At 47.1% G+C, this 22,862-nt stretch overlaps 1 protein-coding gene, 1 long non-coding RNA gene and 1 other non-coding gene across 9 annotated transcripts in view; 2 read left to right on the top strand and 1 right to left on the bottom strand.

Moving 5' to 3' along the window:
- Positions 1-19,872, bottom strand: part of LOC105072091 (uncharacterized) — a 120,508-nt gene extending 100,636 nt beyond the window's left edge. For 2 of the 7 annotated variants that reach the window (XR_012502994.1, XR_012502993.1), the window contains exons 1-3: positions 19,721-19,868; positions 16,365-16,473; positions 14,008-14,876 (exon numbers count right to left, since the gene is read on the bottom strand). This is a non-coding gene — a long non-coding RNA (uncharacterized LOC105072091). The other 5 variants (XR_012502967.1, XR_012502974.1, XR_012502969.1 and 2 more) reach the window with 5 other exon arrangements.
- TRNAS-AGA (transfer RNA serine (anticodon AGA)) lies at positions 10,927-10,999 on the top strand. Its single transcript has one exon. It is a non-coding gene; the product is annotated as a tRNA-Ser (tRNA).
- Positions 19,873-19,894: 22 nt separating the features above from the next.
- TMSB10 (thymosin beta 10) lies at positions 19,895-20,966 on the top strand. Its single transcript, XM_074354534.1, has 3 exons — positions 19,895-20,036; positions 20,315-20,429; positions 20,683-20,966. Exons 2-3 carry the CDS (start codon positions 20,330-20,332, stop codon positions 20,709-20,711), a joined length of 129 nt encoding a protein of 42 aa, XP_074210635.1. The 5' UTR covers positions 19,895-20,036; positions 20,315-20,329; the 3' UTR covers positions 20,712-20,966.
- The last annotated feature ends 1,896 nt before the right edge of the window (positions 20,967-22,862 follow it).

Genomic DNA, 22,862 nt, shown 5'->3' with positions numbered 1-22,862 from the left:
GACTTCTCATCCAATCAGCTGTGGCTAGAGGGAAGAAGGGGAGGCACACTGCGTCAGAATACGTAACTGAGCTCGGTAATTCTCTCTCATTGTTGGCCTCTTTTCTATTCTGTTGATTCCCGCTTGTACCTTTATTATTTCCTTCCTTCTACTTAGTCTGGGTTTACTTTGCGCTTCTTTTTCTAACGTCTTATGGTGGAACCTTAGACCACTGACTTTTCAACTTCTTTTCTAATACAAATCGTTACAGCTATAAATTTCCTTTGAAGCACTGCTTTAGCTGCATCACAGATTTTGAAAAGTTTTCTTTTCATTTCCACTCTGTTGAGAATACTTTCAAATTTCCCTGATGACTTTTTTTTTTACCATGGATAGTTTAGTAGCATGTTGCTGAATTTTCAAGTTGTCAATATTCCCTAGATATTAGGTTTTAGTTGATTTCTAATCTAACTCTATTTTAATCACAGAACATACGCTGTATAATTTCAATCATTTTAAATTTACTAAGATTTGTTTTTATGGTCCAGGATATGGTCAGACTCTGACTTTGAAATGTCTAGTATATGGATAACTTGGTTTGGTTCTAACATTTTTAAGGTGGAGCTTTCTGCCTTAGTCAGACCCATCATGAAGCAGGATTTATTCTGTAAGACATTCAGTGTCCAGACATTCAATAGAATCGCATCTACCCCACATGCATGGTCTCTACAGACATTCCTGAGGCCCTATCATGCTAGGGTGCTGCCCCAGACCTGGTGACAGGCAGGTGGGGACAGCCTGGTCCTCACTTGCCTCCTAAAGACATCTAGGCTGAAGGTCTTCCTTGCTTCCCATTTGTGGTCGGGAAGGAGATGCTAAATGTTCCTGTGGCCTCCTCTCTACCGGTCCACAGAGTTTCCATATCTGGTTCAACTCCCTCACTTGAATATTGTTCTTGGTCCGTATCTCTCACATCCTACTGCCAGAGACCTGGATGTTTTTAAACCTTTGCTTGCTCCTTTCTGTTTCTCTTCCAAGTAACTTTGATACCCCCAGCATCCCTCCATATGTCCACCTACTCTTAATTTCTTCCTCTGTGCCCCTACCAATGGCTTGCTGAATTTATATCAACCTGTGATTAACATATACACACAACTATAAATAAAATAGGTAAACAACAAGGACCTACTGTATAACACAGGGGACCATATTCAATATCTTGTAATAACCTATAATGGAAAAGAATCTGGAAAAGAATATATATGTATATGTATAATTGCATCACTTTGTGTACACCTGAAACGAACACAACATTGTAAATAAACTAAACTTCAATTTTTAAAAAAAAGCTACTGTTACGGGCTGAACTATGTCCCCCCAAAAGTCATGTTGAAGCCCATAACCCTGGACCAGGATGCGACTGTATTTGAAGAGAGGGTCTTTAAAGAGGTGACTGCATTCAAATGAGGCTGTTCTGGCAGGCCCTGGTCCAGTCTGACTACCAATTTAAGAAGAACAGGACATTTCCACACACGACAGAGACACCAGGAACACTCAGGCTTGGGAGTGTGACCAGGTGGGAACATAGGAAGAAGGTGCCAAACCAAGGAGAGGGGCCTCAGGAGAAACTAAATCTGCCCACACTTTAATTTTGGACTTCTCGCCTCCAGAAATTGAGAAAACTAACTTCTGTGGTTTTAGCCACCCAGTCTGTGGTATTTTGTGATGGCAGCCCTGGCGAATATGGATGGTCAGTCAGAATTACACTCACTTCCTGAAAACACTCAATCGGAGCAGAGCCCTGCTGCCTTGACCCTTCCCCCAAATCACCTCCCAACACAAGCCAAATCCTGTAACAAGCCCTCCCGTCACCCTCTTACTGAGATGCCCCACGGTTCCCGAGGTACGAGCTCTTCCTCGCTGCAAAGAGCAATAAATCCAACTAATTCAGCTTCAAGTGTGTCTCTGGTGGTCTTTGCCTGAAGGCCATTGATAATTGCACGTCTGCTGGGGGCCTCTTCGGCCAGCTCCCCAGGCCACCCCTTGTGCTTCCTCGGGTCCTGCGTCAGGGCTGGCATGGGGAGAAGGTCTCCTGTCGTTGGCACATTTCCCTCCTCCTCCCCTCGTCCTTGTCTCCTGCCCCTGTCCTCCCCACATCTGCGTGGGTGACACAGCACTTTTCTCCTGGAAGCCTGGAACCACGTTGGTGCCTACAGGCATGATTCCTGACAGCAGGGGCTGAAGGATATGCCAGGATGAACTGAGGCCTCCCGGGAGAGCGCAGGAGAAGCTGTGAATGGTCACTGCCCAGCTAACTTGAGGCACTGGCTTCCTGTGTGGAATGTTCAAGCAGGGAAAGAGCTGAACTGCTGAACACTGGAGATAATTTTTTTTTCCAAGAGGGGAGGAAAGACAGAGAGACTAGAGACAAGAAAACTAGAGAAGGCAGTTAGGGGAGGAAGAAAGCAGAGGTGTTGGCCAGGAAATTTTAGTGATGTTTTATTGTTCATCAGTTAACGAAAATTTCAGGAAAATTTAAATTACACATCAATCTTTCAGAGGTGGGTTTGGGGCCTCTGACAGTACAGCATTTGGCTTCAAGGAGGCCTGGGGAGGAGAGAAGGCTTCTAAAGGAGCACTAGTCACACACACGTGACAGCAGTCTAAATGTGTCCTTTTTACTATGAATCTAAAGTAAACAAAACTACGAACTTTTTTTTAAAGGTTTAAAACCACAAGTTACTGATTGTTCTCTAGAACCTTTCCAAAGCTCCAACTTGCTACCCAGCCTATGTTTGGTGTGCGTTATATGTTGTCCCCGGTGGTTCCTGCACCCCTCCCAGAAACCGCTTCATTCATTTCTTCAACACACTTAGTAAATCCGTGAGCACTTCCATGCCAAGTGAGGGGTTTAGAGTGAAAACTGACAGACAGGACACCTGGCCCATCAGAGCTCGCGATCGAGTGCTGCTCTCATCCCCAGATGAACATCAGACTCACCCCGGGAACTTTCAGAACTACCGAAGCCCAGGCCCCTCCCCTGGTGAGTTAACTCAGAACCTCTGGGGGCTGTGGCACCAGCATCAGTATTTTAAAGCAGCCCTGGTGATGCTTTGTGCAGCCAAGAGACAGAAAATTACAAGGTGGTAGGATGGGTGCTGAGGCCCATGGCCACCTGTAACCAAGCCTGCCCTTCCAGGGAGGGCTTCCCCGGGGAACGTCATTTCACTGGAGACCTGCAAGTTGGGTAGGAGTTAGCAGCAGAACAGCATTCCAGGCAGAGGGAACAGTGCAGGCAAAGGCCTGGAGGCGTGAATGAGAGCCAGCTACGGTCAAGGAATTCAGCCTGGTGGACACATCAATCAGAGCAGGTGATACTGAGACAGGGAGATAAGCAGGCACCAGTAGGTGAAGGGCCTGTGCTGGGCGGAGGGGTTGGCCCTCCGTCCCCAAGGCTCAGAGGCACAGCTGAGCACCCAGGGTTCCAAGCAGAGGGGTTGGGCAATCGAATGTGTGCTTTAGAAAGATCACTGGGGCTACAGCAGGGAGGGGGAGCTGGAAGGAGCGAGAGTGGAAGTGGTAAGACCAGTTAGGGGAGATGATGGGGACCTGGCCGGGCTCTGGCAGAGATAAGGAGAAGTGACAGGAAGGAAGTGAAACCCACAGCACTTGGTGGTGGGCTGGACGTGGGAGGGAGAAAGAAGAAGAAATCCCCGGAACTGGCGCCCAGAAAGGCCCTGCAGACCACACCCTCTGGCCTGTGCTTCCAGGAGCCGCAACCCCCCCAGCTGGAAGGTTCTTCAGTGGTCCTTCACGCGGCAAGATCAGTGGGGAAAGGGGGCTGTCTAGATCCCCCTGAATTCCTTTCCCCCAGCCGCCCTGTGAAGTCTCTCAAGCTCCTTAGTGGAGTCTCACTGCCTCAGGCAGTTTCCCTTTGGTCCAAAAACTGTGAAAAAGCCGGATGGACCCGGAGTCCCAACCCATCTCTGCCGCTTCTCATCCATGTGACCTTTGGCAAATCAAGTAATGTGGGGAAATCTGAGCTCAGTGACCTTTAGCTTCTTCCTCTGCAAAATGGGAATAATAATACTTGTCCTGCAAAAAAGATGGGCACCAGTGTCACAGATAAGGAGCCAAAGCAAAACAGATAAAACTGAAAAGAGATGATACACTAGAAAAGCTCATACTTTAAAAAAAAAAAAAAAAACCGGAAAGGGAAAAAGGACAGAAGCTTAGTTAGAATGTCCACAAAGATCATAAAGAGGCTAAAGAAAGAAAGAGAAGGAGGGAGGGAGAAGTGGAGGGAGGGAAGAAAGAGCAAAAAAATACAATTATCGACAGATAAATGAGAAGCTCCTCACTAACTAATCCAACAAAAGCAAATTACTTCTGCCAAAGGATGGTGGTGATGGTTGCCCAACAGTAAGAATGCACTTAATTTTAAGGAACTGTACATCCCAAAATGATTAAAATGGTAAGTTTTGTTATGTATTATTTTACCACAATTTAAAAAAATAGAGCATTCCTTTAAAGCAGGGGGAGTGGGTACAGCTCAGTGGCAGAGTGTGTGCTTAGCATGCACAAGGTCCTGGGTTCAATCCCCAGGACCAGCATTTTAAAATAATAATAATAAATACATAAATAAACCTAATTACCTCCCTTCCAAAACAAAAAAACAAGCAAAAAAGGTATTCCTTTAAGAAAGCAAAATAAAGGGGAGGGGTATAGCACAGTGTTAGAGCGCATGCTTAGCACGCATGAGGTCCTGGGTTCAATCCCCAGTACCTCCACTAAGAATAAATAAATAAACCTAATTACCTCCTAATCCTCCCTAAAAAAAAAAAAAAAAAAAAAGAAAGCAAAATAAAGAAGCACATTTTTGACCTCTTAAATTGTCAAAACTAAAAGCATAGCAACATTGAATCAAAATGCATTAAATATGCAACAAGAAAAATTTAAATATATTACATTTCTATTTTTAAAAAAGAAAGAAATGTAGAGGCTTTGTGTACAGCAGTTGGTCACCATTTAAAATGTGCACGCCCTTTGACCTAGAAATTGCACTGTACGAATCTGTCCTAAGGAAATATTAACACATATGTGCAAATACACACACACACACACACACACACACACACAGACCACGGTTTGGAATCTCCACACTAGGCTCACTGAAGCATTAGAACAGTGAAAAATCTCACACGATCCTTATAATGGTAAGTTACGCGGCGGTTTGAACAAATGAGGAAGAGCTTTGTGTTCTGGAATGAAAGGACACACACCAGACTGGTGACTTCTCGTCTCGGGGTGGGGTGGGGGGACTTCCATTTTTACTCCCTGGGCTTCTGTATTGCTGATTTTTTTTCCTTTTTTTTTTTTTTTTTACACCGAGCAGAATTTTTTATCATTTATTTAATTTTAATTTTTTTTTTTTTGGACTGAATGCTTCTGGAGTGCTCACTCTGGGGCTTGTCCAGTGGGGAGCGTGCCTTCCACTCCAAAACCTGACAGTCTGCGTATCCTTCTGGCAGCTCCAACACCCTCCACAACAGGGCCTACCTGCTGCCTTCACGATCAGAAATGACCCGGTAGGGAATCGTGCAGGGAGGAACATCAGTGCTGAGAAGGCTGCCGAGATTAGCATTCCTAAGACTCTGACTTGTTTGTTAGGAGCAGTGGCCCCGAGCGGCCAATCCTTTCCAAGAGAGGCGACATCTCTCTGCTGTCGCCTGCTGTGACCCCCACCTAAGACCCCACCAGCCTTCAGGACGCTGCCCTGGCGTCTGGCAGCTGATACTTTTATGACGAGGAAGGAGGCCTCTCAAACCCCGCTTTTTTCATTCCTTGCTGCTGCCCAGAACTGTGGGCTCTTCTTGCAACCAACACAGGGCCCCACCGCACAGACTAATGTCAGTAGCCTCGGTGAGGGAGACTCTCAGCCTGATCCCCTCTCACCTGTAGGCCACCCTTTCTAGGGGCTCAGAGATCTGCTTTCCATCTTCCTAAGGGCCCCGTGGAACTTCCTTGTGGCCCAGAATCCCAGCCCAAGAGTCAGCTTCTCTTCAAGGGAGTACAGACATGCTTAGTCCTAGGACGGGTGTATATCTACAGAGAAAAATATGTTTTATGATCTCCCGGAAATGAGGCATCAATAAAATTCTTTTTTTCCAGTTGGTCCTTATAATCATACACATACAACTTTTTAATAATATATTTTAGGCTTCATACTTGATTTTATTTCATTTTTTTACAAAATAACTGCATGGGCATGCCCATCTCTCAGTGTCCCCATGTGTCAAGGACCACCCTGCCCTCGATCCGGGGAGCAGAGCACAGCATACTGGCTTAAGTCACTGGCCCAAGGTCACTCTGCATCTAGTAAATGCTAGATTCAAACTCACACATTCTAATTTCAGAACTCAAACTTTCACCTCCTTCAGTCTACCTCCTCTCATTGCCAGCTAACATTTTCTTTAAGAAGATATATTTATTTATATCTTCAGATACGACAGTTTTTAAAACACACACAAGAGAAGGGGGGTGAGTCCAGGAACCTGTGTGCACATATCACCCAGCTCTGGAAGGACATATTCACATCTCCAGAACCAGCGTTCCACGGGACAGCTGGGGAACCAGAGACCCAGGTCAATGCGAATAGCTCCTCCAGAACTCGTGCAGAAGAACCAAGGCAATGACAAACCAGCTGGTGCCCAGGAGAGCACAGACCAGACCCAGAGAAGAAGCAGAAGGTTGTGAGAGAGAGAGCACAGGGGTCACGCATGCTGGGGGTGGGGAACTCAGTTCCTGGGAGGCTGCTGGCAGCCATCAAGTTCCAGCCTTAAGACACTCTTACCCTGAGTCCCCTAGATGGACACTGTGGGGCACCACCCAGATCCCCCTTTCAAGGGAGGGCTTGCTGTCCCAGCTGGCTGGGGACACCATCAGCAGAGAAGTGGCAGGTCCTTCAGTATTATCTCAGCCGCGAGAGGCACCCCAATAGCCATCTCAGCCCTTTGGGGAAAACTCTACCTCCTGAGGCCCCCTGGGGTATCAGGGGACGGAGGCTGTCACAGCTGGACTTCTCCTCTGCCCAGTCTCACTTTCTTCCTCCCCTTCAACAGCAGTTCATCCTAGGGCACCCTTAATACACGCCCTGCATATGAAACCGTCACAGAGGCTGTTTCCCTGGAAACCCAACATGCCACACGACCTTTCTCTAAAAAGCATTACTGACAGAGGTACCCAGAGAGTCACCATATGGGGGCCATGATGATGACAACAGCCTATTCACAGAGAACATACAGACCTCGGGACAAGAGACAGACAAAGCAAATGGAAGAGACTTTTGCATTGTGTGTGTCCAGGGAATCTGCAACACATATTTGGAGGAAAAAATGCAGCTTTCTTCATTTCCCTGGGAGTGCTTGGGAGCCCATCCCAGCAGATGCGGTGTGAGGGAGCCAATGAAACGCAACTCAGTCTCCCTGCTCGAAGCCATCTCCTAGGGCTTCATTCAGCCACCCACCAACCCCGCAGGGAAAATGCTCCGGGTGTGGGGAGTCCTTCTCTTTTCCTCCTCCCCAAGGAGGTCCAAGGCCCAGAAGCTCACCTGCCCGCACCCCCAAGCTGCTGGTGTAACTCTGCCTGTTTTCTTGGCTGGCCCTCTGACTTCGCAGATTATCCGAGATCTGACTGTCACTTTTCTTAAATCTCTGGCTTGGGCAGCTTTCCCGGGGGCCCTCATCACAGGGCCAGTTCACCCCTGCCGTGGTGACACCATCTCCTCTGCAGATGTATCAGCAAAAAATCCCTCAGGGAACTTCCATATTTCTCCCTGAGGCCTTGGTTGGGTACTTGGACCTCTTAAACTCAGTGAGCAGGCCCTGCAAGTCATGGGGAGCTGAGGGCTTTCTCAGGCCAGGCTGTTTGACTTCTGTGATGACTTTTTTGATGTGTCAATTTGGCTAGACTATTGTCCTATCTATTTTATATATATACATATATATACACATATACATACATATACAAACATATTCACAATATACATATACACACATATATATACACGCACATATATCTACATACACATATACATATACATGCACATACGTAAGTCAGGTGGTATGATAAATGTTATGAAAAATAATCAGGCTAGGTGAGGCTCTGGATATGCAGTGAGGGACATTTAGTACAGAGCCTAGCACATAGCATTAGTTATTCCTTTTTAACATCACTGTCACCCAAGCCAGCTGGACACCACCTCTCTCCATCACCCACCATGTCACATCCACCACTGCTTATTTTCTGCGGTGAATAACTCTCAAACTCTCCAGCTTTTCATCCCCACCCCAACTTTGTGAGTCTGACCCTCCCAGAGGTCCCACCATCCCTGTGTCCAAAAGGACCTTGTCCTATAATGTGTCCAGAAACCTCTTTGCAAGAATTTGTACTCATCTGGGGAGCCTTTACTGGGCAGCATGGAATGATAAAATAGAGCAATACTGAGACTCACTCAGGAAACACTCCAGAGAATGAATTCGCACAGTGTGGGAAAATTATAATAATGAACCAAAGTAGCCGAACCACTCCCCTACGTGGAAGACATCTCACTTGCAAAATTCTTCCAGATACTTGAGCTCACTGACCTTCATGACAGCTCAATTACTATCTTCATTTCTCAGATGAGGAACTGAAGCTTGGAGAAGGGGAGTGACTGTCCAAGGGCCCAGGGCAATAGGTAGTGGTCGCAGCACTGGGACCCAGGGTTAGGGTTAGGGCTAGGGTTAGGGTTAGGGTTAGGGTTAGGGTTAGGGTTTCCTGACCCCAGGTGCTGTCTGAGTGAGATGCTTCATAAACATGTCTACACCATCATTAGAAAGGAGGGGGTTTGCCTGAAAGCGTAACACTTAACCACACTCCTCTCTGGAAGTGCAATGATAGTAAGTAGAACCACTTTTTCCTTCTTGCCTGTTATAAATTATTACTCCCTTCCCAGTAGGCTTGTAATTGGCTTTTTATAAGTCTTCTCTGGGAGAAAGCTTAGAAATTTGGCTTCAAGCCAGAGAGTAACACATTGCATAAAAGAGACAGACAAAGAATATGAATTTTCAAATAAGCAAATTAACTAAAAAGAAAATAGAAATTCTACATATTCCTTAAGGAGGAGGATAAAAATATAGCAAGGAAAAAGGGCCAGTTTTCTGGAAATTATGCAAATTAAAAGGAAGCTAGAAGTAAGGGAAAACTATAAAAATGATTCAAAACCTGAGAATTTATCTGGCATAGACACTTGCATGGGTTTTGTAGTTAGTATCTGCAAATCCCAAACTCCTAATTTAACCCTTCCCCCCTCCTTCCCCTTTGGTAACCATAAGTTTATTTTCTATGTCTGTGAGTATGGTTCTGTTTTGTAAATAAGTTCATTTGTGTCTTTTCTTTTTTTTAGATTCCATATATAAGTGATATCATGTGGTATTTTTCTCTTTCTGGCTTACTTCACTTAGAATGACTATCTCCAGATCCATCCATGCTGCTGCAAATGGCATTTTATTCTTTTCTACAGCTGAGTAGTATTCTGCTGTGTGTGTGTGTGTGTGTGTGTGTGTGTGTTTTACATCTTCTTTATCTAGTCATCTGCCAATGGACATTTAGGTTGCTTCCATGTCTTGGCAATTGTAAATAGTGCTGCTATGAACATTGGGGTGCATGTATCTTTTTGAATTAGAGTTCCCTCTGGATATATGTGGTTGGGCTGTTTTAAGCAGTGAAATCACCAGCAACAGGAGAAAAATGAGGTACTAAATAGACTATAAAAAGGACGCTTATTTATAGTGTAAGAGCTCAAATAAGAATGCAGAACACTGCTTTGTTTCACAGCTTGAGGAACAGAGCTTCATTTGTTTTTAGGTAGATACATCTTATATCAAAGTGACTTTTCAAAGAGTTTTATCCACTGAGAGCACTGATGCTACAGACTGAATGTTTATGTTTCCCCAAGACTCATCCGCTGAAATCCTCACCCCCAAGGTTAGGAGGTGGGGCCTTTGGGAGGTGGTTAGGTCATGAGAGTGGAGTCCTCATAAATGGGGTTAGTGCCCTTATAAAAGGGACCCCAGAGAGGCCCCTTGCCCCTTCTGCTGTGTGAGGACACAGAAGACGGCTGTCTATGAACCAGGAAGCACGTCCTGACCAGACCCTGAACCCGCCAGTGCCTTGACCTGGGGCTTCCCAGCCTCCAGAATTGTGAGATAAGTTTACGTTGTTTATAAACTGCTCTACAATATGCTGACTCTAACATGCTGTTACAGCAGCCCAAATGGATGGACTAAGTCAACCGGAGAAGAAAATAAAGGACCAAAGCGCACTGTCAAGGGAGAGCAGACTTCACACACAGACCAGGGGCGTGCAAGACCCAGGACCACAGGCTTTCCGTTGAGATATATATAAGCGGGGGGTGGGGGGGATGCCCATCTGGGGGAGAAAATACTTGTTTAACATGTAAATGAAGGAGAAACACAGAAGACAGACTATCCTATCAAAAGACACAAGCAGTGTTAGCCTAACAGCTAACACCAAAAGTCCACTGAGGAAGGAACCAGCTTCGGGGAAGCTCCTCCATCAGTAGCTCGTGGTAGAAAGGGAGGCCCCGAAACCTCTTTTTAGCAAAAAACAAAGTGACAAAGAACAAGTACACTGTCCTGCTGGAGAGGAAGAGGGGAGTTGGTATTTCTTGAAGGTACGGATGGAGACAGGAAGAAGGGAATCAGAAAATGGAAGGAGGGAGGGTATAAGCTCAGTGGTAGCGTGCATGCCTAACATGCACGAGGTCCTGGGTTCAATCCCCAGCAATGCTGTTAAAAAAAAAAAAAAGAATAAATAAACCTAATTACCTCCACCCTCAAAAGATAAACCAAAATAAAAAATAGTAATTAAGAGGTATTTTAAGGGGGAGGGTATAGCTCAGTGGTAGAGCACATGCTTAGAATGCACGAGGTCCTGGGTTCAACCCCCAGTACCTCCATTTAAAATAAATAAATAAACCTAATTACCTCCCCCAAAGTAAAAATTTTAAAAAGAAGTATTTTTTTTTAAAGTCAAATTATACACATATAAAGTGAAAGTCTCTCCTTTCATCCACTCCCCTACAAATTCACTGCCCTTAGAAGAAACTATTGTTAACAGACTGAAGTTTATTCTTCTGGATATTTTCTAAGAATTTATAAATATATATAAAGTTTTTAAATATAAGTTACATTTTAAAAAGGAAGAGAGGAGATTGTAAGAAAGTGGGAATTAGGAAAAACACAGAGTGGGGACTTCCCCAAGGCACCCAGAGGGCTTTTCAGATCAAGGACATGTCATAAAAAATACAGATTTTCTCCCTCCCCTTAACCCACAAAACTTTGGTCAAAGCTGTGCTGCACACACCAACCTCACAGTTACAGGTGCTTGAAGACGGCTGTGCCTATTTGGACGTGCGTCAACATGGACAAAAAAACTTCAGAGAGACCAGAAGGAGCCATAAGAACAGAATATTCCTGAAATTTCAGGGAAACCACAGGGAAGCATCAAACAAGAGTTGGAATCATTCTTATCCAGGTCTTTATCAGACTCCAGAGGACATTTGGATTACACATAAAATTTCAGAAACATCTGTCTTGTGGAGGTGAAAGAAGAGTTTAGAAGTTAAAGGGATGATTTTTGAATAACAGACACTAAGCCACTGATTGAATGAGCCCACTTCTGCAGCATCTGAACTGCTGGCCACGATGAATTAGTGGGCAATAAAATCAAACTGGCAGGTCATAATCAGTAATTTTAATAAAATAATAAAATGGAAAGGAATCATCTAACCCCACTGGCCAGGAGGGAAATGTAATTTAAAACACTGAAGAGACAGAACTCCACACCTATGAGAACAGCTAAAATTAAAAATAGTGACAATACCAAATGCTGATGAGGATGCGAAAAACCTGGATGTCTCATAAATTGGTGGTGGGACTGTAAAACGGTACAGCCACTCTGACAAACTGGGGGAAAGTTTCCTACAGAACTAAACATACACTTCCCACATGATCCAGCAATCACTCCCCTGGACATTCATCCCAGAGAAACGAACACTTACGTCCACACACGCCACTGGACGTAACAGTGCTGTTTCCTGTTTTTAGCTCTTAAAGAGAACGCTGCTGTGAACATTTGTGTATAGTCGAAATGACCTTCAACCGTTGATTCATTCATACTGTGGAATACCACTCAGAAATAAAAATGAATGAGCCACTGATACACTCAACAACTTGAGTGGATCTCAGGGGCATCGCAATGAGTGGGAAAAGCCAATTTCAAAAGACAAAATTTTGCAGATGGAGACCAGATAAGTGGTGGCTAGGGGTTATGGGTGGAGGTGGAGTGGTGGCGATGAGACTATAAAGGAGAAGTAACTCAAGGGATTCCCTTTGCAGTGATGGCATAGGTCTGTCTGGATTGTGGTGATTGTACAAATCTATACATGTGATAAAACTGCATAGAACTACACATACACACACACACACACACACACACACACACACACGTGCATATACCAACTGGTGAAGTCAGGAAAAGGTCTGTAAATTGCACCAGCATCAGCGTGCTGGTTCTCATACAGCATCATGGTTGTGTGAGATGTTACCACTGAGCACACAGAGGACTTCAGTGCACTATCTTTGCAATTTTCTGTGAGTCAGTAGTCATTTCAGAATAGAAAGTTTTTGAAAATGAAAAGGGGTCGAACAGAGAAAGTCAGAGGGCATCACTCACACTAAGAGTGAGTATTGTTCTGGTGAAACTCTTGTTTCATTTCCGTGTGCTCAGTAGGTCCTGGGTCACCGTGTGAAATGTACTTACTGTACTTCTGGGGAGAAGGGAGGGCAGTCATCAAGGTCAAAACCAGTTTGAAAACCACTGCTTTACAGCAAGTTTGGGAGACTCAGAGACCTAGAAGGGGCCAGGCAGAAAGTGCAAAGAAGTAAGACAGGCCTGGCTCCTTAAGACTGTCATCACTCCTGTCTCCCATATACCAGCCACAGTTCTGACTGTGGCAGGTTTCATAACAATATGAATATTCTTTACTGCCATAGATACATAAGCTCTTTCTTAATTTTTTTTAACTACATGGCACTCGATCTATCTGTTCTCCCCACTTTGATAGTGATAATTTGATAGTAACAAATTACCCCAAATCTTAGCAACATAAAACAACATTTATCATCTCACGGTTTCTGGGAATGGCTTAGCCGGCTGGGTCTGGCTCAGGGTCTTCCAGGAGGCTGGCACTGCATTGTCAGAGACCTGCAGACATCTGAAGACTCAGCCAGGGCCAGAGGATCGGCTGCCAAGCTCATTGACTGATAAGCTTCAGCTCCTCCCCTGCTGTTGGCCAGACTTGAAGTCCTCACCATGTGGGCATCTCCGTAGGGCTGCTCCCAACATGGCAGCCAGTTTCCCCCAGAGGGAGGAGTACAAGAGAAAGAGAGAGAAAGCAAGGCACCAAATGGAAACTTAATCTTAGAAATGGCAGACTATCTCCTCTACCATATGCCTTCCATCCCACAGACCAACCCTGGTACAACAGAGGAGAAGACGACACAGAAATGGGAACAAGAGGCAGGACCGTTAGGCGCCATCTTTTTTAAATTGATCTAGTCAGTTTACAATGTTGTGTCAACTTCTGGTATACAGCATAATGTTTCAGTCATACATATATATTCCTTTTCATATTCTTTTTCATTATAGGTTACTACAAGATACTGAATATAGTGCCCTGTACTATACAGTGTGTTCATTTTATATATAGTAGTTAGTATCTGCACATCTCAAACTCCCAATTTATCCCTTCCCCCTTCCTTCCTCTCCTGGTGACCATAAGTTTGTTTCCTATGTCTGTGAGTCTGTTTCTGTTTTGTACATAAGTTCATTTATGTCTTTTTTTTTTAAGATTCCACATATAAGTGATATCATATGGTATTTTTCTTTCTCTTTCTGGCTTACTTTACTTAGAATGATGATCTCCAGGTCCATCCATATTGCTGCAAGTGGCATTATTTTATTATTTTTAATGGCTGAGTAGTATTCCAGGGGCCATCTTGAAGGCTGATGTCCACAAATACAGACCTGGGAACAAGAAATATTTATCCACTATAAGTAAAACACCAGTACATATATAATAAATGCAATGACCCTGGTCTCCATGCTGCGAAGATATTTGGGAGTGGTGGAGAATCCAGTCAACCAAAGTAGACATCCCCCATGTCAAGGGTCAGCTGCTAATCATGATGCTGCTACGAGAAAACAGAGACCCAGTGTCACTAGATCTTCAACTTGGAAATCTTCCGATGTCCGAGAATTGGCTGAAGGTTTTTGTTAAGTTTGACATGACTAAACATCTGGGTCCAGGCTGCCAGTTTGCAAACCCCGCTGCAGGATCCAGGCAAGGACGGGGCCGTGGTTAAGGGCTCAGGATTTAGAATCAGCTAGACCTGGATTCTAGGTCCAGCCATGCCAGTTACCTGCTGTGCGACCCTGACCAAGCCTCAGAGCCCACGCTACAGAGCAGAGAGGATCAAACCTGTGCCACTTTACACTTTTCCGGTGAGGGCTGGGATAATGTGAGTAAAGTCCTCACAGACTGGAACCCAACAGCCACTCAGACGTGTCCGTTGCCATCACTGTTGCTGTTCCAGCACCAGAAATGAAAACTGAAGCGCTGGCACTCTCAGCCCCGCTGTGCCTGTCAGCGACGTGGGCAGCCTCAGCACCTGCCGGCGTTGACTTATGCCCGAAGCAGAACAATCACGACAGAGGCTGAGCCGCAAAGGCCCACTTTGCTTTCTTCACCGTTCTACCTTAAACACCATGACCTACAAAGAGAAAGAGTGTTTTGATGGTATGGCAAACACAGAGGTCACATCTTGATTTCTCTGCTTCCCACACCTCCTCTGTGTGAGAGTCACACAGCTACTTTCAGGCTGGCAAAGCTGGCATCCGAAAGGAGGCTGTTTCACCACTGGAAAAGCATCACAAGAAAGACCAGGGAGGTTATCTAGGGACAAGTGATTTTGCTCACTTGGGACCCTACTCCAGCCCAAGGTCTGAGCCATCTCTATCACAGTCCATGTACTTGGCTATCCACTTCTCCTTGAATGCCTCCAGTGACAGGGAACTCATCACCTCCCCAGCAGTAGCTTATTCCATTTTGCTAGGGAATTTGTTATGCATTTGTTCAAAGACTATTGACTGAGCACTTACTATAAATCAGGTGCTGTATTTGGTGACACAGTGGTAAATGAGACAGATGAGGTCTCCCATTTTCTAGTGTGGGAGACAGACAATAAACAAAGAAATGAATATATAACATGTTTGGCAGAGAGAGATTTGTTGACAAAATAATCAATACACAATCTATAAACAGAGAGAATTTTCTTTGAGCCAGACTGGTGACTATCGCCCAGAAGATATCCTCTCAGATAACTCTGAGGGACGGCTCTGGAGAAGGATGGTTTTCAGCACAGATTTATATCTTGTCAGAACAAAGATCAGGGATACATTCCTCCAAGGTCTTGAAAAACAAATCAGCACATACACAGAGAGCCTGTATGGACTTGGCACCTGGGAAGGGAGTCTTTTTGTTGAAGATGTACCAGCACTGACATCCCAGGAAGGGAGGTATTTAAACTTTATTTATGATATGGGCATCCTTTACTTCTCGTCAATGATGCTTTTCCTTAATAATTAAAGCAGATGTACAATGTATGTTTGATGGGCCACAAACAGGCTATTCTAGTTAGCACAAAATTCAAGTTAATTCATGTGTAAGCCAGACTGACTTCCCCTTACCTCAACATGTGAACATTCCTTTGATCAGATTGTAAGAAGAAAAATGAAGCAAAGTGAAAGTTTAGAGAATGGCTGGGGTGATCAAGGAGAGTTCTCTGAGGAGAGGACACTGGAGCCACTTTCTAAATGAAATGAGAAGGTACACAGTCTAGACTAAGAAGAGGATCTCATGTGAGCATGTCAGCAAGGAGTAAATGAAGCAGGAGTGAATGTCTTCCTTATAGTCAAAGGAAATCTTGACTGAACTCTTTCTTCCTGTATCACACAGCCACAAAGCTCACTGCCACTGGAGACTTAATCATGTTACTCATGTCTCTCTACACTTGTGGGTTAGTGGTCAGGCCAAGAAGATTGCATCTGGCCCTATCATGTTCATTTCATCATATTTTGTTAATTTCTCCACTGGCTCCACCTTGCCTTGGTGTTTACGGTGTTGCATCCTTCCTAATACAGTTAGCATTCTAACCACACCCCAATTCAAGTCCCCCACAAAAAAGTCAAATTGACCAGACCTGAAGGTTGGAATCCCACGGCGAATTTCCAGATTCTTCCCCCACAACCAGCTTGACAGTCAAGACTCCTTTAGTTCCCTCTTAAGAGCTCTACGTTTTCCAGAGCACCCTTCTCAATGAAAGAGATGGAAATATAATCAGAGTTGAGTGGTTTTGCTTTCTCTATACCATCTGTGAACAGTACACAATCTGTTCCAGGCAGCAGGCTGATATGTTGTCAGACAAATGACGCCCCAAGTCATAAGGAAACACATGAGCTTGTTGACTGACTCAGAGTCATTCAGCGACTACACCAGACTTGTCACTTAAAAGTCTCATCGTCTCTGTATCTTCCACATCTAGAACACTGCCAGACACTCCGTGGACATTTGATAAACATTTATTGAAAAGTAGACATGAGAGTTTTATGGGAAATATTTAGGAAAAAAATCCCCAAACGGGACCTACGACTCTGGCACCACTAAGTTACGATCTTTCTATCTCATGGGAAAATGAGATGTGTTGCAACATCACAACAAGTCCCCAAACTTAGTGACTTTACAACAACAGCAACATTTATTTTGCTCAGGAACCTGCATTGGGACCAGGGACAGCTTGTGTCCGCTTGGCTCAGCGTTAGCTCCTGTGCTGCAGGCGCTCGTGGTTGATGCTGGCTGTCGGCTGAGACCTCCGCTGCGGCTTGTGGCTGAGGCGCCTGCACGTGGCTTCTCCGCGTAGGTGCTTGGTTTTCTCAGAGTGTGGAGGCACTCTGAGAGAGTGTCAGGCAGAGCTGTGCGGCCCTTTATGTACTAGCCTCAAAGCCGAAAAGTATAATTTCTGCCACATTTTATGTACTAGAAGAAAGTCATGAAGGACAGTCTGTACGCAGGAGTTAGTGGGAGAAATGTCAAAGAATATGCAGACATTTTAAAACCACTACCCACTTTGCTAGACACCTCAAACTAACACTGTAAATCAACTACCCTTCAATTAAAAATGAGAATATTTTAAAAATCGAGAAAAATAAATAAATAGATAAAACCACTACCCAGAGGACTGAATGAGACTAATAGATTTGACCTTTGCGCTTAAGCAAACGAATGCCTAGGAGGCTACCAGCTTGTTTAGAGAAGGGCCACAGAACTGCACTGAGTGACAATAAAGAGCGTCTACAAGTCCACTTAAATTTCCTTAGCTTGGAAATTCCGCAGGCTAGGTATGTTTGAAACATCCGTATCCACAACTGTATCTAGAGGAAATGGATTCCTTTGTTTCCCAAATGAAAGGAAGCTGGAGTTCACCACGGGTCCAAACTGGGCTGCCTTCAGAGGCCAAAGGCAGGGCCCAGGAAGGTAACACCTAAATCACACTTGGCTTTACATCTGAAAAGGAATCCAGCACCAGTGAGACCCTCCGAAGAGTCGATGTCTCCGGATGTCCGGATATTTTCATGCTCAAGTTTGGCAGATCCTCCAACAGTGAATGGCAGAGACTGCTCCAAGTCCACCGACCCCCACTTTTCTCTACTCCTGGGCACACAGCTTGACTACATTTCCCAGCCTCCCTTGCAGTTAGGTGAGACCACATGACTGAGTTCTGGACAAAGAGAAGACAGCAGAAGTAATGAAGGCTACTTCCAAGCCTGGTCTGTAAAAATTCCAGTGCACTCCTCTGTCTTCTCTTTTCCCCTCCACTGGCTGGATGGGGTACACTTCGAGGACCTAGACGATGATACCAAGTGATGAGAGAGAAGGGGGCTTGGCTGGTAAAGTCACTATGTGGAGGAGAGCTGCCTGACCAGAAACAACATAAAATGTCGCTGCATGAATGGAAAGTAAACTTTTACTGCGTTAAGCCCCTCTAGGGGGTCATTTGTTACAGTTGTTGGTCTACCCTGACTGTGAAGTTGGATTTCCACTTAAGAAATGCTCGTTTGCCTTCCTCTTCGACCATAGGTGGAACACACTTCCCCATTCTGTGGGTAGGTTTGGCCAGTGGGATGCTGACAAACAGGAGGTGACATGACATGCTTTTACACACACTTCAACACTTCTGCACTCTCATGCGCAACAGCCCTCTTGCTCCTTTCCCAACACCTTGAGAAGAACAAGCTCCAGCTAGTTCTTGAGCCAGAGCATGAGACACTCGGGGGCAGACTTGGATCCAACCAGCAGTGCGGAGTCAAGCCCAGCCTAGCCCAACCCAGCAGCAGCTGCCTGCAGCTGAATGAGCAAGAATAAGTTATTAGTGTCTTAAGCCACTGAGTTTTGCCATAATTTGTTACACAGCATATTGTGGCAATAGTTGGCTGATACACTACCAAAGTTGTGAGTCTGCCGTACCATTTTCATGGGGCTGCCCTGTTACCTTTACACTGATATCTGTTTATCTCCTTTAGGTTTTATGCCCAAACTCTTACACATGAAGAGACTGAAGTGCAAGAAAAGACTTGTCCAAGGTCACACAGGGAGTTTCGTATATCAAATTCATTAGCATAAATTTACTTCCTTCTGTTCCACTGAAGGAATGTGAGAAAAGCAGATAAAACCAGGAAGGGATAGGGACAGAATTTAGGATGTTTCCACCAAATGCCACTTTAAGAGAACTTGGTAATATTCCTTGACATTTGGAAAATCCAGTACAAATAAAACAATGACCAGCTTCACCCCTTGGGTTATTAATTAATGGAACTTATTATCTAAAGATGTTGCACAGGCTGAAAAAACTTTTCTAAGAAAGATTTGAGTAACTGCATTATAGCACTCCTATAATGGGATAAAAAGGAAGAGAAGAATGTTTGTGGAGACATCTTCAAGGTTAACTTGAAGGAGGAAAACACACCTAGCGTTCCTAGGAGATCTGGGGACCCCCTCGGGACTGCCTGCGCCCTCCACCGCCTTTCAGACAATGCTTGTAACAAGCATTTAGGAGCAGCAGCGGCGGATGACGCAGGAGCTGCCCAGCTCGGGGAAGGGAGACAACTATGCGAGGGCAACCGGCCCCAACCTGAGCAAAGGGCAGTGGAAACCTATCTGCCACCACCCCCCACCCCGTCTCTACATCTCTAGGACCCTCCGCTCGGACCCTTTTAGTGCAGGACCCCGCAGGGGTTCACCTCCTCAAGGAGCGGACAAGCGGGGGTGGGGGAGCAGGGGCAAGGCATGGGGACTGCACAGGGGTGTGGTGTCCCCCGCGAACGGGGACTCCTGTAGAGTGCGCGTGCACGCCTGCACATGCACACCCACAACGACACACTACACACTCACACCAAACCGTACACCCCTCCCTCGCCGGTTTCCCGCGCCCCTTCTGCGCGTGAGCAGATTTCCGGAGAGGGGAGTGCAGCCCCCTAAGAAAAACGAAGGCTTGGCTCCCACCTTGGCGGCGCCTGAGGTCTCCACGGCGGGGACTCGGCGAGCTGGGGGAACTGGGCGCAGGGGCCCCGCGCGCGGGAAGAGCCGCGCCCAGCCTAGCGGGTAGCCGGGCGGAGGGCGCGGGAGGGAAGCGGGCGGCCCACGCCGGCCCCGCCCCCCGGCCGTCGGGCCCGCCCCCTTTGCGGCGGGCGAGGGGCGGGGCGGGGTGCGGGGCGGGGTGCGGCGTATATAAGGCGAGGGGCGGGCGCCACTCTTTTGTCTCTTGCTGCAGCGGAGCGAGTGGGAGCATCCGGACCTCGGCTCGGAGCGGAACTCCTCGGTGAGCGGCGCGCTGGGGCGGGGGCCCCATCAGGGTGGGTCGGAGCGGGTTTCCCCAGCGGGCGCGGCGCGGCTGCATCCGGGCGCGCTTCCCCGACGGGGCGCCCGGGCCGGCCACACCCTGGGGCTGCGGAGGGGGTGCGGGACGCGCACAGATCCTCGACCTCGCGGCTGCCGGGAACGCCCTAATCGGAATGCCACGTCGAGAGGCGGCGGCGGGGAGCGTGGAGGGGGCCGCTGGCCCTGGCCCTGGGCCAACCGCCTTGGTTTGCCCGCTAGGATTGTTTTAAGAAAATGGCAGACAAGCCGGACATGGGGGAAATCGCCAGCTTCGATAAGGCCAAGCTGAAGAAGACGGAGACGCAGGAGAAGAACACCCTGCCGACCAAAGAGAGTGAGTGCGCCCCAGCCCCCCACCCGGCCCTTCCCGTTAACCCAGCCCCCCACTCCCATCCGGCCGGTGCCTCCCATCGAGCGGCCCCAGTCCCCCTTTCTGTTACACAAAGCGCCTGTTTCTCCACAGCCCCAAACCCCTTTCTTAATCCCCAGACCGCGTGGGTGCCTCGCCCACACGTTTGTAAGTGCCTCGGTTGGGGGGGGTTGCAAGGGGTCCCCATCCCCCAGTGCCCGCTTCCTGCTCTCTACAGCCATTGAGCAGGAGAAGCAAGCGAAGTGAAATTTCCTAAGCACCTGGAGGATTCTCCACCCCCATCATCCTGGAGACCCTAGTCGTGATGTGGGTGAAGAGCCACCTGCAAGATGGACACGAGCGACAAGCTGCACTGTGAACCCGGGCGCTCCGTGCCGGCGCCACCGGCCCGCGGGTCTCTGAGGGGACCCTCCAATCGGACTGCCAAATTCTCCGGTTTGCCCTGGGATATTATAGAAAATTATTTGTATGATTAATGAAAATAAAACACACCTCGTGGCATGGCTGGCGTGGTCTGAGTCTCTTAGTTGAGTATGCGTGGGAAGTGTCGCTGCAGCAAAGCCCCACGCGCCGGACTTCCTGCCGCAGAGCGGGGGAGGGGGTCTCGGGGTGGGCGGGCTGGGAGGGACCACCTTTTAATTTTGACTTTACCTGCTTCTCCGTAAGATTTCATGGGTTATTAGCCTCTTACTCTTGCTTGCGATGCAATTTATACAAAATTTAACCCCACTTTTCATTCCTGGAAACTGTTTTGGAAAATGCTTTTTCAGAAAAGCAGGATTTGTTTCTGATAAGCTTTTACAGCCCCACTGTTTTCCGGCCTCATAGTTCTGATCCACACGGGGAGAGAACAGCGATTTAAAGTCTTGAGAAGAAGGGGGTGGGGAAAAACGGAATTTGGAATGTTGAAAATTGGGCGAGGTCACAAAGTCTCCAGGAGGCTTTCTCTCGAGGAGGCACTGGAACAAGAACAAAGGCGGGATCCAGGCAAAGAACACCGAGACCATCGGGACTGGAGGAACCGACACCATAACTAGCGTTGCTGGGGAGGGGACAGCCTAGGTTTTTGTTTTTTAACCCTAGCTCAGAACCTTCCACAAAAGCGTTAGCCATTAGAGGGAGTGTGGGCTGTGATCGGCAGGAAGGGTGGGAACATGGAGGGAGGGCTGGCGCCGGCGGAGGCAGCAGCAGAGCACTGCTGGGTCACACCCTCTGGATCCACGGGGAAGTGGGGACTAACCCAGAGGAGGGCCTGGGGCTGCCAAGCTTTCTCTAGCACAAAAAAGAGGCTTGTGATTTCCAGGGATGGAATTTCCTTTTAAGGAGGGAGGAGAGGGCACACTGTGCTGTGATTTGTCCCATATCTGCCTGCCTGCCAGGGGCTAGACACTGAGGGCAGGTAGTTTGAATGCATTGTGATCCCTGTCCACAGGGACTTCAAGTCCAGTGGGTGAGACTGTGACCACAGCAGACTACAGTTGGGGACATTAGGCTGAAAAAGCCACTGTCCGTTTGGCATGAAGGAGTGGCTTAACAGACCTGTGCTGTGGTGGGTAATTGGGCCTGAGGAGGAGAATAAGGAAGAGAGACATTAGGAGACCACAGGGGCCAGGCACTGTGCTCAGAGCTTTAATTCTCAGAAACTATAAAAGCAGTGTGACTATCATCCCAATTTACAGATGGGAAAACTTAAGGTTCAAAGAGACTAGGGATTTGCTAGTCACATAGCCAGTGAGTAGTGGAGCTGGAATTGGGCCAAGGGTGTGCTTTGGGGGAATCCTATAGCCTGATGTTCAGGACATCTGTTGTGTGCAACGTTCCATGAGCATCCACTAATTGAGGCATATTTATAATTGTCCCTGTTGGGTCTACCTTCAAACAGCAGCGTAGTGTATCTGCTGGTGAGAGGGCTTTGGAAAGAAAGAAAGCTGGTGAGGGTAAGTGTCCTGGGGTGAGAGATGGGAGCACTGTCTTCAATGGGATGATCAAGAAGGGCTCCTGGGAGAAGGAGCCTTGGAGCAAAGACTTAAGGGCTGAGAGGAGGAGGAAGAGAGTGGAGGGATAAGTTGAGCCTGTTCCTGGGGGAGGAACAGCAAGTGCATTCTTACTGCAAGGTCGGAAAGAGCTGGGGCCTCTGAGGGACAACAAAAAGCTGGCCTGGAGTGAGTACGGCGAAGGGAGCTGAGGTGGGAGCGGCCAGGAGGTGCAGGAGGCAGATGGTGAGGTCCTAGGACTGTTGCAAGGTTGGCTGCTGAGGGGTTCCCCCTCCCCTATCCCAAGGCGCCCCCAGGCACCCCTCCTGGGGATAAAGTACCTGTCTGGACACAACCACACCTACTGCCTCTTCTGGACCAAGCTGGTCTCCGGGCCATCTGGGACGTGAAGCCCAGTACCTCT

This window comes from Camelus bactrianus, chromosome 28, assembly GCF_048773025.1.
Source record: "Camelus bactrianus isolate YW-2024 breed Bactrian camel chromosome 28, ASM4877302v1, whole genome shotgun sequence".
In the NCBI taxonomy this organism is placed as follows: domain Eukaryota; kingdom Metazoa; phylum Chordata; class Mammalia; order Artiodactyla; family Camelidae; genus Camelus; species Camelus bactrianus.
The sequence above is the reverse complement of the archived record's forward strand: the minus strand, read 5'-3'. Positions and strand labels throughout refer to the sequence as shown.